General features: G+C 39.1%; 1 protein-coding gene across 5 annotated transcripts in view; it reads left to right on the plus strand.

The window, feature by feature from the left end:
• The window catches only part of TLK2 (tousled like kinase 2), a 116,910-nt gene that overhangs the window by 49,805 nt on the left and 53,393 nt on the right, over positions 1 to 13,712 (plus strand). For all 5 annotated transcript variants that reach the window (XM_012747380.3, XM_020281142.2, XM_012747384.3 and 2 more), the window contains one exon: positions 12,396 to 12,491. In XM_012747380.3, coding sequence (XP_012602834.1) covers positions 12,396 to 12,491 — 96 coding nt within the window. The remainder of the gene's footprint in view (positions 1 to 12,395; positions 12,492 to 13,712) is intronic.

Genomic DNA, 13,712 nt, shown 5'->3' on the forward strand with positions numbered 1-13,712 from the left:
CTCAGTTTCCTCTTTATTTGCTCTGTGTATTCTACGAGTCATTAACCTACATGCCAACTGTATTCAGAGAGGCAGTGAAAATGGTATGTGTCTTAAGGAAAGGAAATAAAAATAATAAAATAATTAGCCAGATAGGAAACCATTTTGCATTATTTGGAATGCGTTCTTACAGTTATTTTAGATTTACCTCAAGAATGAGATCCAGGAGGTCCTCAAATAATGTCATTTTGTTGAATGTTATTTTGTAAAAATGCTGATGAGGAAAAAAATCCCAAAGATGGGCATGTTAGGTTCATTGGCATGTCTAAATGATCCCAGTCTGAGTAAGTGTGGGGCTGTGAGTGCACCCTGTGATGGAATGCTATTCTGCCCAGGGTTGGTTCCTGCTTTATGCCCTCAGCTGCTGGGATAGGCCCTGGCCACCATCAACCCTGAACTGGAATAAGTGGCTAAATCATTATCTTATTTGTTTTTATTAATCTTTATCTTTATCAATCTTTATTAATGTATGTATAGCTCACGTTTATTTCAATGTTTAATATTAGAAGTGTTTTGGTCTCCTTTTTTTTTTTTTTTGAGACAGAGTCTCACTCTGTTGTCCAGGCTAGAGTGAGTGCCGTGGCATCAGCCTAGCTCACAGCAGCCTCAAACTCCTGGGTTCAAGTGATCCTCCTGCCTCAGCCTCCCGAGTAGCTGGGACTACAGGCATGCGCCACCATGCCCGGCTAATTTTTTCTCTCTATATATTAGTTGGCCAATTAATTTCTTTCTATTTATAGTAGAGATGGAGTCTCACTCTTGCTTAGACTGGTTTTGAACTCCTGACCTCGAGCAGTCCGTCCACCTCGGCCTCCCAGAGTGCTAGGATTACAGGCATGAGCCACTGCGCCCAGTCTGTTTTAGTCTTTATTTAGAAGTTTGACGATTTTTTTTTTTTTTTTTTTTTTTTTTGAGACACTCTCACTCTGTTACTGGGGCTATAGTGTCGTGGCATCAGCCTAGCTCACAGCAACCTTAAGCTCCTGGGCTCAAGCCGTCCTCCTGCTTCAGCCTCCCGAGTAGCTGGGACTATAGGCATGCGCCACCATGCCTGGCTAATTTTCTATATATTTTAGTTGTCCAGCTAATTTCTTTCTATTATTAGTAGAGACTGGGTCTCACTTTTGCTCATGCTGGTCTCGAACTCCTGAGCTCAAGCAATCCTCCCTCCTCGGCCTCCCAGAGTATTAGGGTTACAGGTGTGAGCCACCGTGTCCAGCCTTGATGATGTTTTTGTGACCAGAAATATGCTGTAGGAACTTAACTTTCATTTATGTCAATTAGCCTATAGTAAAATTGGTATTCTTACAAGTTTATATTATATGTTTCACTCAAAGTCGCAGTTTCCAAGAATCTATTGAAGACACTAAGTGAGGACTTACTATAACACGACTTTTTTTTTATTAATTTTTTATTCCGGCATATTATGGGGGTACAAATTTTAAGGTTTCAAAAAATGCCCTTCCCCCTCTCCCCCCACAAGTCTGAGTTTCCAGTGTGACCATCCCCCAGATGGTGCACATCTCACTCATTATGTATGTATATACCCGCCCCCCTCACCCCTCCTACCTGCCCAATACTCAATTACTATAGTACCTATGTGTCCATTTAGGTGCTGCTCAGTTAATACCAGTTTGCTGGTGAGTATATGTGGTGTTTGTTTTTCCATTCTTGGAATACTTTCACTTAGTAGTATGGGTTCCATCTCTAACCAGGAAAATATAAGATGTGCTATATCACCGTTGTATAACACGACTTTTAAAAAATTTACCAAATTTTTTAATTATCAAAGGAATGGGAAAATTTTGAGTGTAAAGTTAGTATATTTCTGTCCCTGAGTGACAAAGGAAATAGACATCATTTAAAAATGGGAGAATTAATTAACTGATATAATTTTGTGGAAGAGACTGACTACATATGGAATATTTCCTATGAGCATGTAGTACTCTACAGTATTGTTTCAGAGAATGTGTTTTAGAAAATGTGTATGTTTATTATACACTTACTTTTTTTTTTTGAGACAGAGTCTCGCTTTGTTGCCCAGGCTAGAGTGAGTGCCGTGGAGTCAGCCTAGCTCATAGCAACCTCAAACTCCTGGGCTCAAGCAATCCTGCTGCCTCACCCTCCCCAGTAGCTGGGACTACAGGCATGCGCCACCATGCCCGGCTAATTTTTTTTTCTATATATGTTAGTTGGCCAATTAATTTCTTTGTATTTATAGTAGAGACAGGGTCTCGCTCTTGGCTCAGGCTTGTTTCGAACTCCTAACCTCGAGCAATCCGCCCGCCTCGGCCTCCCAGAGTGCTAGGATTACAGGCGTGAGCCACTGCGCCCGGCCTATACACTTACTTTTGTTAAATCTTCATCCTAGATCTAACTTTCCCATGCAAAACCTTGGATAATCAAGGGGTTACTTGTCCTTTTATTCTTTCATTGCCTTAAAAACGACCTTTTTTTCATTTGAGGGGATTTCCCATTGTTTATTCCACAAATATTTACTGGGTGCCCACTGTGTAATGGGCACATAGTTAAATACACAGGATTTTGATCAGCAAGAACTTGTTTCCCCAATGTAAATCTTTCTTAAAAGGTATGGGCATGCAGGTTTGTGGTGAGTGTGCGTAAAGGACCGCCTATTCAGTCCCATCAGCTAGTACACTCAGGCTGGCCAAGGAGTAGCAGATGCTGGAGCCAGATTATTCTCACATGGAAAGAGGTAACAGAGAGGAGTAACAAAATGATCATGTATGGAGAAGGAACATGGAAATAGTATAAAAACCAGAGCCTAAATACTTTGGTACAGTTCTGTTTCTCTTTGCTTCTTAGCAGTTCCAGCCAAGACAGTAATATAAGTAAGCTTAATAATGTAAAGGAAAAAAAAGTAAGGGGGTTAGCATTAATATATGACAAATACTGTCAAATCAGTAAAGACAAGCAGTTTTTGAAAAAAGACAAATGGCTAAAAACATGAAAAAATGCTCAACTTTGGCCATAAAGAAATTGAGATTAAAACAAGATAATATTTTTTAACCTATCAAATTGCCAAGGATTAATACATTTGATAAGCCTCAGTGTACGTGATAGTTTAGAGACATACATCATTTTGTACTGTATATAAATTGGTACAGTCATTTGAATAAGTTTGTAATGTATGTCAATGTTAAGTTTACATAATGGAATTTATGAAATTCCATTCTCATAAAAGTACACTAAGATGTTTATTGAGGTATGGTTTATAATTACAAAAATCTAGAAGCAGTTTGCTTTTATGAGTGTTCCCAAGTATATGACTTTCACATGGCTAAATCTAGTGCTCAGGTCTCAGAACTCATCTGACAGGATTCATTAGCCACAGCTGATCACGAGTTTCTTCTCCAAGCATATGCTCACTTGTCTTCCACTCCTTTGTATTTTCCTCACTTCCTATGTCTATAAATGTTTGAATGCTCCATGGCTCAGTCTTCAGACTCCTTTACCTACCTTCATTTTTCTTAATCCCGTCTAGTTCCTTTGTTACTAAAACCTAACTCCTATATGCAGAGGACTTCCAAGTTTATGTCACTATTCCAGAGCTCTGCCCTGAATTCCAGGTCTGTGTCAGTTGCCTCCAGTCATCTCCTTTTTATGTCGAACAAGCATATCAAATTCAACATGTCCAGGGGCTGGGCATGGTGGCTCGCGCTTGTAATCCTAGCACTCTGGGAGGCCGAGGTTGGCGTATCGCTCAAGTTCAGGAGTTTGAAACCAGCCCGAGTAAGACCCCAATCTCTACTAAAAATAGAAAAAAATTAGCCAACTAAAAATACATAGAAGAAATTAGCCGGGCATGGTGGCACATGCCTGTAGTCTCAGCTACTTGGGAGGCTGAGGCAGAAGGATTCCTTGAGCCCAGGAGTGTGAGGTTGCTGTGAGCTAGGCTGACGCCACAGCACTCTAGCCGGGGCAACAGAATGAGACTCTGCCTCAAAAAAAAAAAAGTCCAAAACTGAACCCTTCATTCTGTTCCCCCACCAAAACTCTGTTTCTCTCACAGCTTTCCATGTTTAGTAATTGTCACCTTTTTCCTTCTAATTGTTTCAGGCTAAAAACCTGGAGTTATTCTTGTCTCTTCTCTTTTTATTATACTCGAAATCCAAATCCACTGGTAAATCTTACTGATTTTACCTTCAAAATATATTCAGAATTTTACTGCTTCTAATTCCCTTCACTGCTGCTCCTCCAACCTAAACCATTGTCTCCTACTGAGATAACTGGACTCCTTGCTTCTCCTTTTGTTTTTTTTTAATCTTTGTTTAGCAAAACAGAGTGATCGTATTGAGACCTAAGTCCAGTATGCCACTCTCCTGTTAGACCTTAAAATGGTCCTACGTGGTTTGTTTTTCCCAACCCTGACATCTCTTACTTTTGTCTGCCTGCCTTACCTGATTATATCCACGCTGGCCACCTTGTTTCCTCAAATACTGTCAATCATACTCTCACGTCAGGGCACTTTGCACTTGCTGTTGCCTTTGCCTTAACATTCTTCCACCAGATATCAGCATGTCCCACTCCCTCATTTCTCTGTGGTCTCTGCTTAAATTTACCCTATTAGGGAGGCCTATCCTGACCATACTGTATCAAATAGCAACTCTTCCCTGCTCACTCCACCTGTTATCTAGCTCCTAGGCCCTGCTTTGGTTTTCTCCTTAGTCTCATCATCAACTGACAGGCTGTAATGTATTTCTTTCTTTTTTTTTATTTTTTATTTTTGAGACAGAGTCTTACTCTGTTGCTTGGGCTAGAGTGCCATGGCATCAGCCTAGCTCACAGCAACCTCAATCTCCTGGACTCAAGCGATCCTCCTGCCTCAGCCTCCCGAGTAGCTGGGACTACAGGCATGCACCACCATGCCCAGCTAATTTTTTCTCTATACTTTTAGTTGGCCAATTAATTTCTTTCTATTTTTAGTAGAGATGGGGTCTCACTCTTGCTTAGGCTGCTTTCGAACTCCTGACCTTGAGCAATCCACTTGCGTTGGCCTCCCAGAGTGCTAGGATTACAGGTGTGAGCCACCGCCCGACCTGTAATGTATTTCTTTTTTTTTTATTGTTTCTTTTTTTTATTAAATTATTTTTCTTATTTATTTTTACTTTTTTCTTTTCTTTTATGAAATAATTACCTTGAACTGTAATGTATTTCTTTATCTGACTTGTACCCACTGGAATGCAAGGTCCATGAGGTCAAGGACTTTGCTTTGTTCATTTCTATGTCTCCAGTGCCTAGAACAGGATCTGCTCTGATAGACACTCAATAAAATCATATGTCGCATGAATTAATAAAAGCATTCCTCATAGAGGGACTGGTTAAATAAAATAGAATACATTTGTATAATGGAATGCTATACAACTGACAAAAGAAGTGAAATAGCTTTATATATACTAACAATGAAAGATCTCTAAATGTGTTGATAAAAATAGCAGGTGGCAGAATATTAAGAGTTTGATCTTTTAAATGTTAAAAATGTGTAATTTTGTCCGGGCGCGGTGGCTCACGCCTGTAATCCTAGCACTCTGGGAGGCCGAGGCAGGGGGATTGCTTGAGGTCAAGAGTTCGAAACCAGCCTGAGCAATAGCGAGACCCCGTCTCTACTATAAATAGAAACAAATTAATTGGCCAACTAATATATATATAGAAAAAATTAGCCGGGCATGGTGGCACATGCCTGTAGTCCTAGCTACTCAGGAGGCTGAGGCAGGAGGATTGCTTAAGCCCAGGAGTTTGAGGTTGCTGTGAGCTAGGCTGACGCCATGGCACTCACTCTAGCCTGGGCAACAAAGTGAGACTCTGTCTCAAAAAAAAAAAAAAAAGTAATTTTATGTTTTAACATAGGAAATTTGAGTGCTCCCTCTAACTCTGCCAAAAGGGGTCTCACTGTGTTTTCCAGGGTTGAGTACAGTGACTATTGACAGGCGTGATCCTAGCACACCATAGCCTCGAACTCCTGGGCTGAAGCGATCTTCCTGCCTTAGCCTCCTTAGCAGCTGAGACTATATAGGTGCACACCACTGTGCTCAGCTCAGGAAACTGGAGGTTTTAAATTATAAACGTAAGTTTCCTAAATTGTGAAAGTAGTGCAGGCACATGGCCCACAAGAAATTGAAGCGATGGAGAAGAGTGAAATTCTTTCCCTTGCACTCTTTGTAGAGATAACTACTGTTGACAGTTTATGTTTTGGATTTTTATTGTGATTATCATTTTAACCTCAAATAATGTGTTTTATTTGATCCACATTAAGCAAGATTATTTACTCCCCATTATGAAAGATAATGTAACATACTCATAAATTTCCCTAGCATTCTTTTCTTGTCTTTCAGTTTTTAAATTATTGTTGCATTTGTAAGTATGTGATATTTAATTAGTTATTTTAACTATAATTTAGTCTTTTGTTTTGTAAATTATTCTAAGACTTTAAAAAATTAAGGAGCACTTATAATAAGATGATTGTTTTGTTGTTGGACATTGTAAAACCTAATGATTTTATTGAAGTCACTGAGAAGAAGACAGATCTAGTCATTGAATTAGTTTTGATTAAATGAAACAATTCTAGTAGGTGAGATCTACTGGATCTTTTTTCCTACAGTTCTATTATTTCCTTAATAGGAATTGTATCTTTTAACATTTTACAGATACTCTTCAAAGGTTGATTTTTAAAAAAAAAAAAAAATGTTTGTTTTTTTATCCTGAAGTATTTTGAAATCTTGAAATACATTTCTTGAAATACATTTCAGAAATCTTGACTTCCTATCTAGAAATAGTTTAACAAGCACATTCTAAAACATAGTAACATTTTCCTGGATATTCAAATTAACATTATCACACTTTTGTTAGCATCTATTTTTATGTAAAATAGAACTTCCCTCTCCTCATCTGTGCCTGTTGGTCTATAGGGGCATATAGTTTTACTAGAAAGGCAGGCTGCATGTTTAGTTGTTTCTTTTTAATTATGAATATTACATTTTTTTAAATTAAGTTTTAAGATTTTATTTTATTTTTTGTAGTGATGGGGTCTTATTATGTTGCCCAGGCTGTTCTCAAACTCCTGGCCTCAAGTGATCCTCCTGCCTCAGCCTCTGAAGTGATTGGGACTACAGGTGCACGTCACCATGCCTAGCTACTGATAGGTTTTTTTTTTTTTTTTTTTTTTTTTTTTGAGACAGAGTCTCGCTTTGTTGCCCAGGCTAGAGTGAGTGCCGTGGCGTCAGCCTAGCTCACAGCAACCTCAAACTCCTGGGCTCGAGCGATCCTTCTGTCTCAGCCTCCCGAGTAGCTGGGACTACAGGCATGCGCCACCATGCCCGGCTAATTTTTTATATATATATCAGTTGGCCAATTAGTTTCTTTCTATTTATAGTAGAGACGAGGTCTCGCTCTTGCTCAGGCTGGTTTTGAACTCCTGACGTTGAGCAATCCGCCCGCCTCGGCCTCCCAGAGAGCTAGGATTACAGGCGTGAGCCACCGCGCCCGGCCCTGATAGGTTTTTGATGTCTGATAATTTCCCCGTGATTTTTATATATGTAACTCTCAGCTTCGAGCTTTGCAGGAAGGAGCTCCTTTGAAAAGAACAGACTGTTTTACCGCTGAGGTTTTGAGCTATGAGCTTCTTTATTTCACTTTCTCTATAATTCTAATCCTAACTCCTTTTGAATGTTTCTTAAAAGTTAAAATTCTAAAAATGTTCTTATTCTTAAGTCCCCTTTATTTCTTAGTACTATTATGATTTCACATTTAAATAATATCTGTGCATTAGAGTGGGACGTTGGGAGATCCAGCCTATCATCATGAATTAGAAACCAATATTACTTTTATATTAGAAACAAAGGATACAGAAATTTAGGAGGAAGCTAGGGATTGTATTTAATTTACAACTATGGTGACTGACTTAGGTTGTGTTCTCATTGTCCTCTCAGTGACTTGTTGGGAAAGTGGAAACTCTTTATTTTCCAATTTTGCATTTCCATTTTTTATTTTATTTATTTATTTTTTTGTGTGTGACAGAGTCTCACTTTGTTGCCCAGGCTAGAGTGAGTGCCATGGCATCAGCCTAGCTCACAGCAGCCTCAAACTCCTGGGCTCAAGCAATCCTCTTGCCTCAGCCTCCCAAGTGGCTGGGACTACAGGCATGTGCCACCATGCCCGGCTAATTTTTTCTATATATATTATTTAGCCAATTAATTTCTTTCTATTTATAGTAGAGATGGGGTCTCGCTCTTGCTCAGGCTGGTTTCGAACTCTTGACCTCAAGCAATCCCCCTGCCTCGGCCTCCCAGAGTGCTAGGATTACAGGCGTGAGCCACTGCACCCGGTCCAATTTTGCATTTCTAGTGGTTGACATAGGACCAGGTACAGAGATTCACATTTAATATTGAATGAATGTTGAATGATCAGAATTAGAGCATTTTTTTTCTACCATGAGTTTTTGTTTTCACATGAAGTCCTTATATTGTATAGCACTTTTTACCTTTTGAAAGCATTGTTTCCATTTCCATGAGGATTTGCTGCTTCCTAGCTGTGGCCCACTTCCTCAGTTAACTTTTGCATTTTTACTTCTTATAATTGGGCATATTTATATATGCGTTTTTACAGAAAGCTTTAATTTGGAAACATCCCACTGAACTTCTTTCTGGCATCCTGTTTGCCGGAAGAAAATTACAACCACAAATGAGCACATGCGAAAAAGCATTTTATCAAAGCCCGTTTACCATGTATCTAGAAACTTAATGGAAGAACCTTTTAGTTTTTTGATTCTTCTTTTCTTTTCTTTTCTTTTCTTTTCTTTTCTTTTCTTTTCTTTTCTTTTCTTTTCTTTTCTTTTCTTTTCTTTTCTTTTCTTTTCTTTTTTTTCTTTTTTTTTTTTTTTGAGACTGAGTATCATTCTCTCTGCCCTGGGTAGGGCGCAGTGGCATCATCATAGCTAACTGCAGCCTCAAACTCCTGAGCTTAAGAGATCCTCCTGCCTCAACCTCTGAGTAGCTGGGACTACAGGCTTGTGCCACAACACCTGGCTAATTTTTCTATTTTAGTAGAGACAGAAGTCTCGCTCTGTCCTGGCTGATCTCGAACTCCTGAGCTCAAGCAGTCCTCCTACCTTGGCCTCCCAGGGTCCTAGGATTATAGGTGTGAGTCACCTTGCTTAGCCTCATTTGATTCTTATTGGCTCTTGTTATAAATGTAGTTCAAACAGTTGTGCCTGGCAGTCATATTTATTCAGAAATACGTTTAGAAAGGAAAGGATTATAAGAGCAATCTAATAATAACTAAAGGAGCTAATGCTTGTATCTTCATTGCGGTATAATACTTGAGTTTCATAATGAAAAGCCTTAATTAATATGAAAAGATTGGATTTGCTGCATTTTAGAAAGAGTAAATTTTTAGTTATTTGGAATCATATAGACTTGTATTTTAATCACAGCTCTGCCCCTTACTGGCTGTCCAAGTTGTTGAACCTCTTTGGGACTGGGTCCTCTTTTTTTTTTTTTTTTTTTTTTTTTGAGACAGAGTCTCGCTTTGTTGCCCAGGCTAGAGTGAGTGCCGTGGCGTCAGCCTAGCTCACAGCAACCTCAAACTCCTGGACTCGAGTGATCCTTCTGCCTCAGCCTCCCAGGTAGCTGGGACTACAGGCATGCGCCACCATGCCCAGCTAATTTTTTTATATATATATCAGTTGGCCAATTAATTTCTTTCTATTTATAGTAGAGACGGGGTCTCGCTCTTGCTCAGGCTGGTTTTTTGAACTCCTGACCTTGAGCAATCCGCCCGCCTCGGCCTCCCAAGAGCTAGGATTACAGGCGTGAGCCACAGCGCCCGGCCTGGGTCCTCTTTTTTGACATCCTTGAACCCTGCGCTAGTCTTGTCTCTTTCCCTAGATCCTTTATACATGTATACATGTTCTTTACCTGGAATGACCCTGTGATCTCCTCTCTTGGACTCTGTTTGCTTCAAATCTTCAACTTTCTCAAGGTTTATTCCTGATTCTATTGATTGTTATGTACCTTGCTATATGCTCTTTTAGCACTTATTTTGATTGTGATTGTATATGTATTACATAATTGTTTATTCAACACTTGCTTACAACAAATATTTATCATATGCTTAAGAAATCTTATCTTGGGCTGGGCAAGGTGGCTCACACCTGTAATCCTAGCACTCTGGGAGACAGGGGGGGATTGCTCGAGGTCAGGAGTTCGAAACCAGCCTGAGCAAGAGTGAGACCCCATCTTTACTATAAATAGAAAGAAATTAAGTGGCCAACTAAAATATATAGAAAAAATTGGTGGCACATGCCTATAGTCCCAGCTACTCGGGAGGCTGAGGCAGAAGGATTGCTGGAGCTCAGGAGTGTGAGGTTGCTGTGAGCTAGGCTGACACCACGGCACTCACTCTAGCCTGGGCAACAAAGTAAGACTCTGTCTCAAAAAAAAAAAAAGAAATCTTATCTTGTAGTTGGTCACACCTGTAATCCAAGCACTTTGGGAGGCTGAGACAGGAGAATCCCTTGAGGCTAGTAGTTCAAGACCAACCTGAACAACATGGCAAGACCCCACCACCACCACCAATAACAAAAGAAAGAAAAATTAGCCAGGCATGGTTCTGAGTGCCTGTAGTCCCAGCTACTTGAAAGGCTGAGGTAGGAATATCACTTGAGCCCAAGAGTTTGAGGCTGCAGTGAGCTATGATGATGCCACTGTACTCTAACCCAGGCAACAGAGTGAGACCCTGTCTCCAAAAATAAAAATTTTCTCTTGGATTGTAAGCTTCATTAGGGCAGAGTAAGAACTGAGTCTATGGTTTGCTTCCCTTGGCTGCATACCCCTAGCACCTAATAGAGTGCTTAGATATAAGGACTACTTAATAAGTAGTTGTTGAATGAATGCATAAAAATGGAGTTAACACTGCCTACCTTCTAAGACTGTTGTGAGCCTTCAGTGCATGTGTAGGAAGTGTTTAACTTGTTCACAACCTGGTTGTGACAGTCTGCAGTAGTCATTGACAGTGGTTATTGTGGGCACAGACATCCCCCAATTCTAGTTCCCCCACTTACTTGCTCTTTGACCCCCACATAGGAACTTAATGTCTCTGATTTGTATTTTCCTTATCTGTAAATGAAAACAGTAATGTAATTACCACCATAAAGGTTTTATAAGGATTGCATATGATAATGACAGTGAAGTATTTGGCCTACAGTAATTTCTCAATAGGTGGTGGTTATACCATTATGAATTTGCTGATGAAGAACAACAATCAAAGGAGTATGTAGAAAGATAAATTTCATATATATATATATAGAAGACAGCATCCTCTGATGAGATAATAGTGCTATGTTTTCGTTATTCAGTAATCCTCAGATTTGCTAATATTTCCTAGTTATGTCTGTGATATGTCATACTGTATTAGGCACAATTGTACTTTTTATTTTATTTTTTTTTTTGGAGATACAGGGTCTTGCCCTGTCACACAGGCTGGGGTACAGTGGCAGGATTCACAGCTCACTGCAGCCTTGAACTCTTGGGCCTGTGCTCCTCTTACTTCCTGAATAGCTAGGACTATAGATAGGCATATACCACCACATCCAGCTAACTTGTATTATTTTTTGTTGAGTTGATGTCTCACTATATTGCTCAGGCTGGTCTCAAACTCCTGGGCTCAAGTGATCTTCCCACCTCAGCCTCCCAAAGTCCTGGGGTTACAGGCGTGAGCTTATACCTGGCCTGTACCTTGTTTTTGCAAGTACTATTGGGAATGTAATGATTGTATATTCCTGAATATCTGAATTGAATGAAACCTAAACCATATAAATTTTAAAAATGCCTTGGAATGCCCAGTCAGCAAGTGACTGGAATATTTGAAATCAGCCTGGATTTTTAGACTACTACTACTGTCTGTTCATGGATATGGTTGTGTATTTAAGAGACTATTCTGAATAGTGGTTCACAGTACTTTCTGCCTAGACTCACATGCATCTGCTGTGCATTGGATGGTTCATTTGCCTTTTCTGACGAAAGCATATAAAATACAAGTGAAAAGGGCAAGTTATTACAGGAATAACTTCATTTCCTCTAATTTACATATTTTAAAAATGTAATTTATAAGCATTGGATACGTTAAACCTATTATTAGAACCATGTTATAAATCACCATGTCTAGCACTTGTGTCTCATATTGGAATTATCTTATTTTCTTTTTGGCCACGTGGCCCTGACTATTAATTCTTTCATAAGAAAGGGTTTGTTTTAGATAGAGGCAGTCGTTTGCATTCATACAAATGTTTGTGGGAAAAGATACAAAACTTTCCTGTAATTTGTGATGTACCTTTATCATAGGCTCAACAAAACAGTCCCTCTTCTACGGGATCTGGCAACACAGAGCATTCCTGCAGCTCGCAAAAACAGATCTCCATCCAGCACAGACAGACCCAGGTAGGTCAATGATTATTGCACAATGGAGGATAATATCTTCTTAGGAATAAATGCTAATCTAACCATATATAAAGTCCAATTCCCTTCTGTCTTCCCTGTGTTTCTCCTGCCATACCTCATTATTTGTGGGTGTTATATTCAGAGCTTGCATTGTGGGTAAAGACCGTTGGAAGGTGCTTTGACTTTTTGTGGCTTTTTTTTTTACCTTTCTGGTGTATCATAGCAGAAAGGCTTATTGTAGCATGGTATTGAGGAAAGCACACACCTTGAAAGAGTGGGTTCAGATTCTGTCATGGTAGCTTAAATCTTTCTGGGCTTCAGGTTTCCTTAGTAACAAGTCATCTGTAAAAATGTTGATTCTAATTATCTCACTGTGTATAAAATGCCAATTAGAATAGTACTTATTGTAGATTTACAATAGATATTAATTCCCTACTTTATGAAAATGGTTAATTTATTCCTTGTACCTGCTTACTTATTTGGCAGGACCTAGCTAAACTTCTCTAATATGTGATACATCAACATAATTTAATCCTTAAACAGTCTTCAGAAACTCTTTTTAGTTTAGGGAATGTTGTGAACATTTTAAGATTATATCTGAAAAGGATGGTGTGTATATCCTCCGTTTTACAGCATTGAGTTAGCCAACAGTATACTTGGTTTTCTTGTAGCCTCTTTTGGCACAGCCTGTATTGCTTTCAAGACAGGTTGTTTGGCATCCAGGAGAATTTCTTAAATCTCAATATACACCTCCTGGAGCAGATTTAAATTTTATTTGAATCACCGGCTTTTGGACATTTGAACAGATTTAGATAGTTGAGCACTCAGATAACTTTGTTTCTCCCTTTCTGATTACTGTTCCCACTAGATGGCACATTTGTTCTTTAGAGGTTTGGGTCATGTGTTGTATGCAGTCTTTTTCTATTCAAAATTAGTTTCATTTTTGGAGTAATGTGTTTCTGCATTGTTCAATGCGCAGTAATTTCAGAATTCATATATTTGATTTAATAATTAGTTTGGTTTTGAAGTGCAGGTGTAGCAGGATATAAGGATCTCAGCTAAAGCTTGATGAATAGGATGAGGAAATCAGATTTAATTTCTTGAACCATGTGATTCCAGGCTACTTGTTGTTATCACATATTTTTTTCAGAAAAGTAACGAGAAAAATCTGATGACGTATAATACTTTGAGAATAATTCTAAATTTTTGTGCTTTTGTCTC

The sequence above is a fragment of the Microcebus murinus genome, chromosome 18, assembly GCF_040939455.1.
Source record: "Microcebus murinus isolate Inina chromosome 18, M.murinus_Inina_mat1.0, whole genome shotgun sequence".
Classification (NCBI taxonomy): Eukaryota; Metazoa; Chordata; class Mammalia; order Primates; family Cheirogaleidae; genus Microcebus; species Microcebus murinus.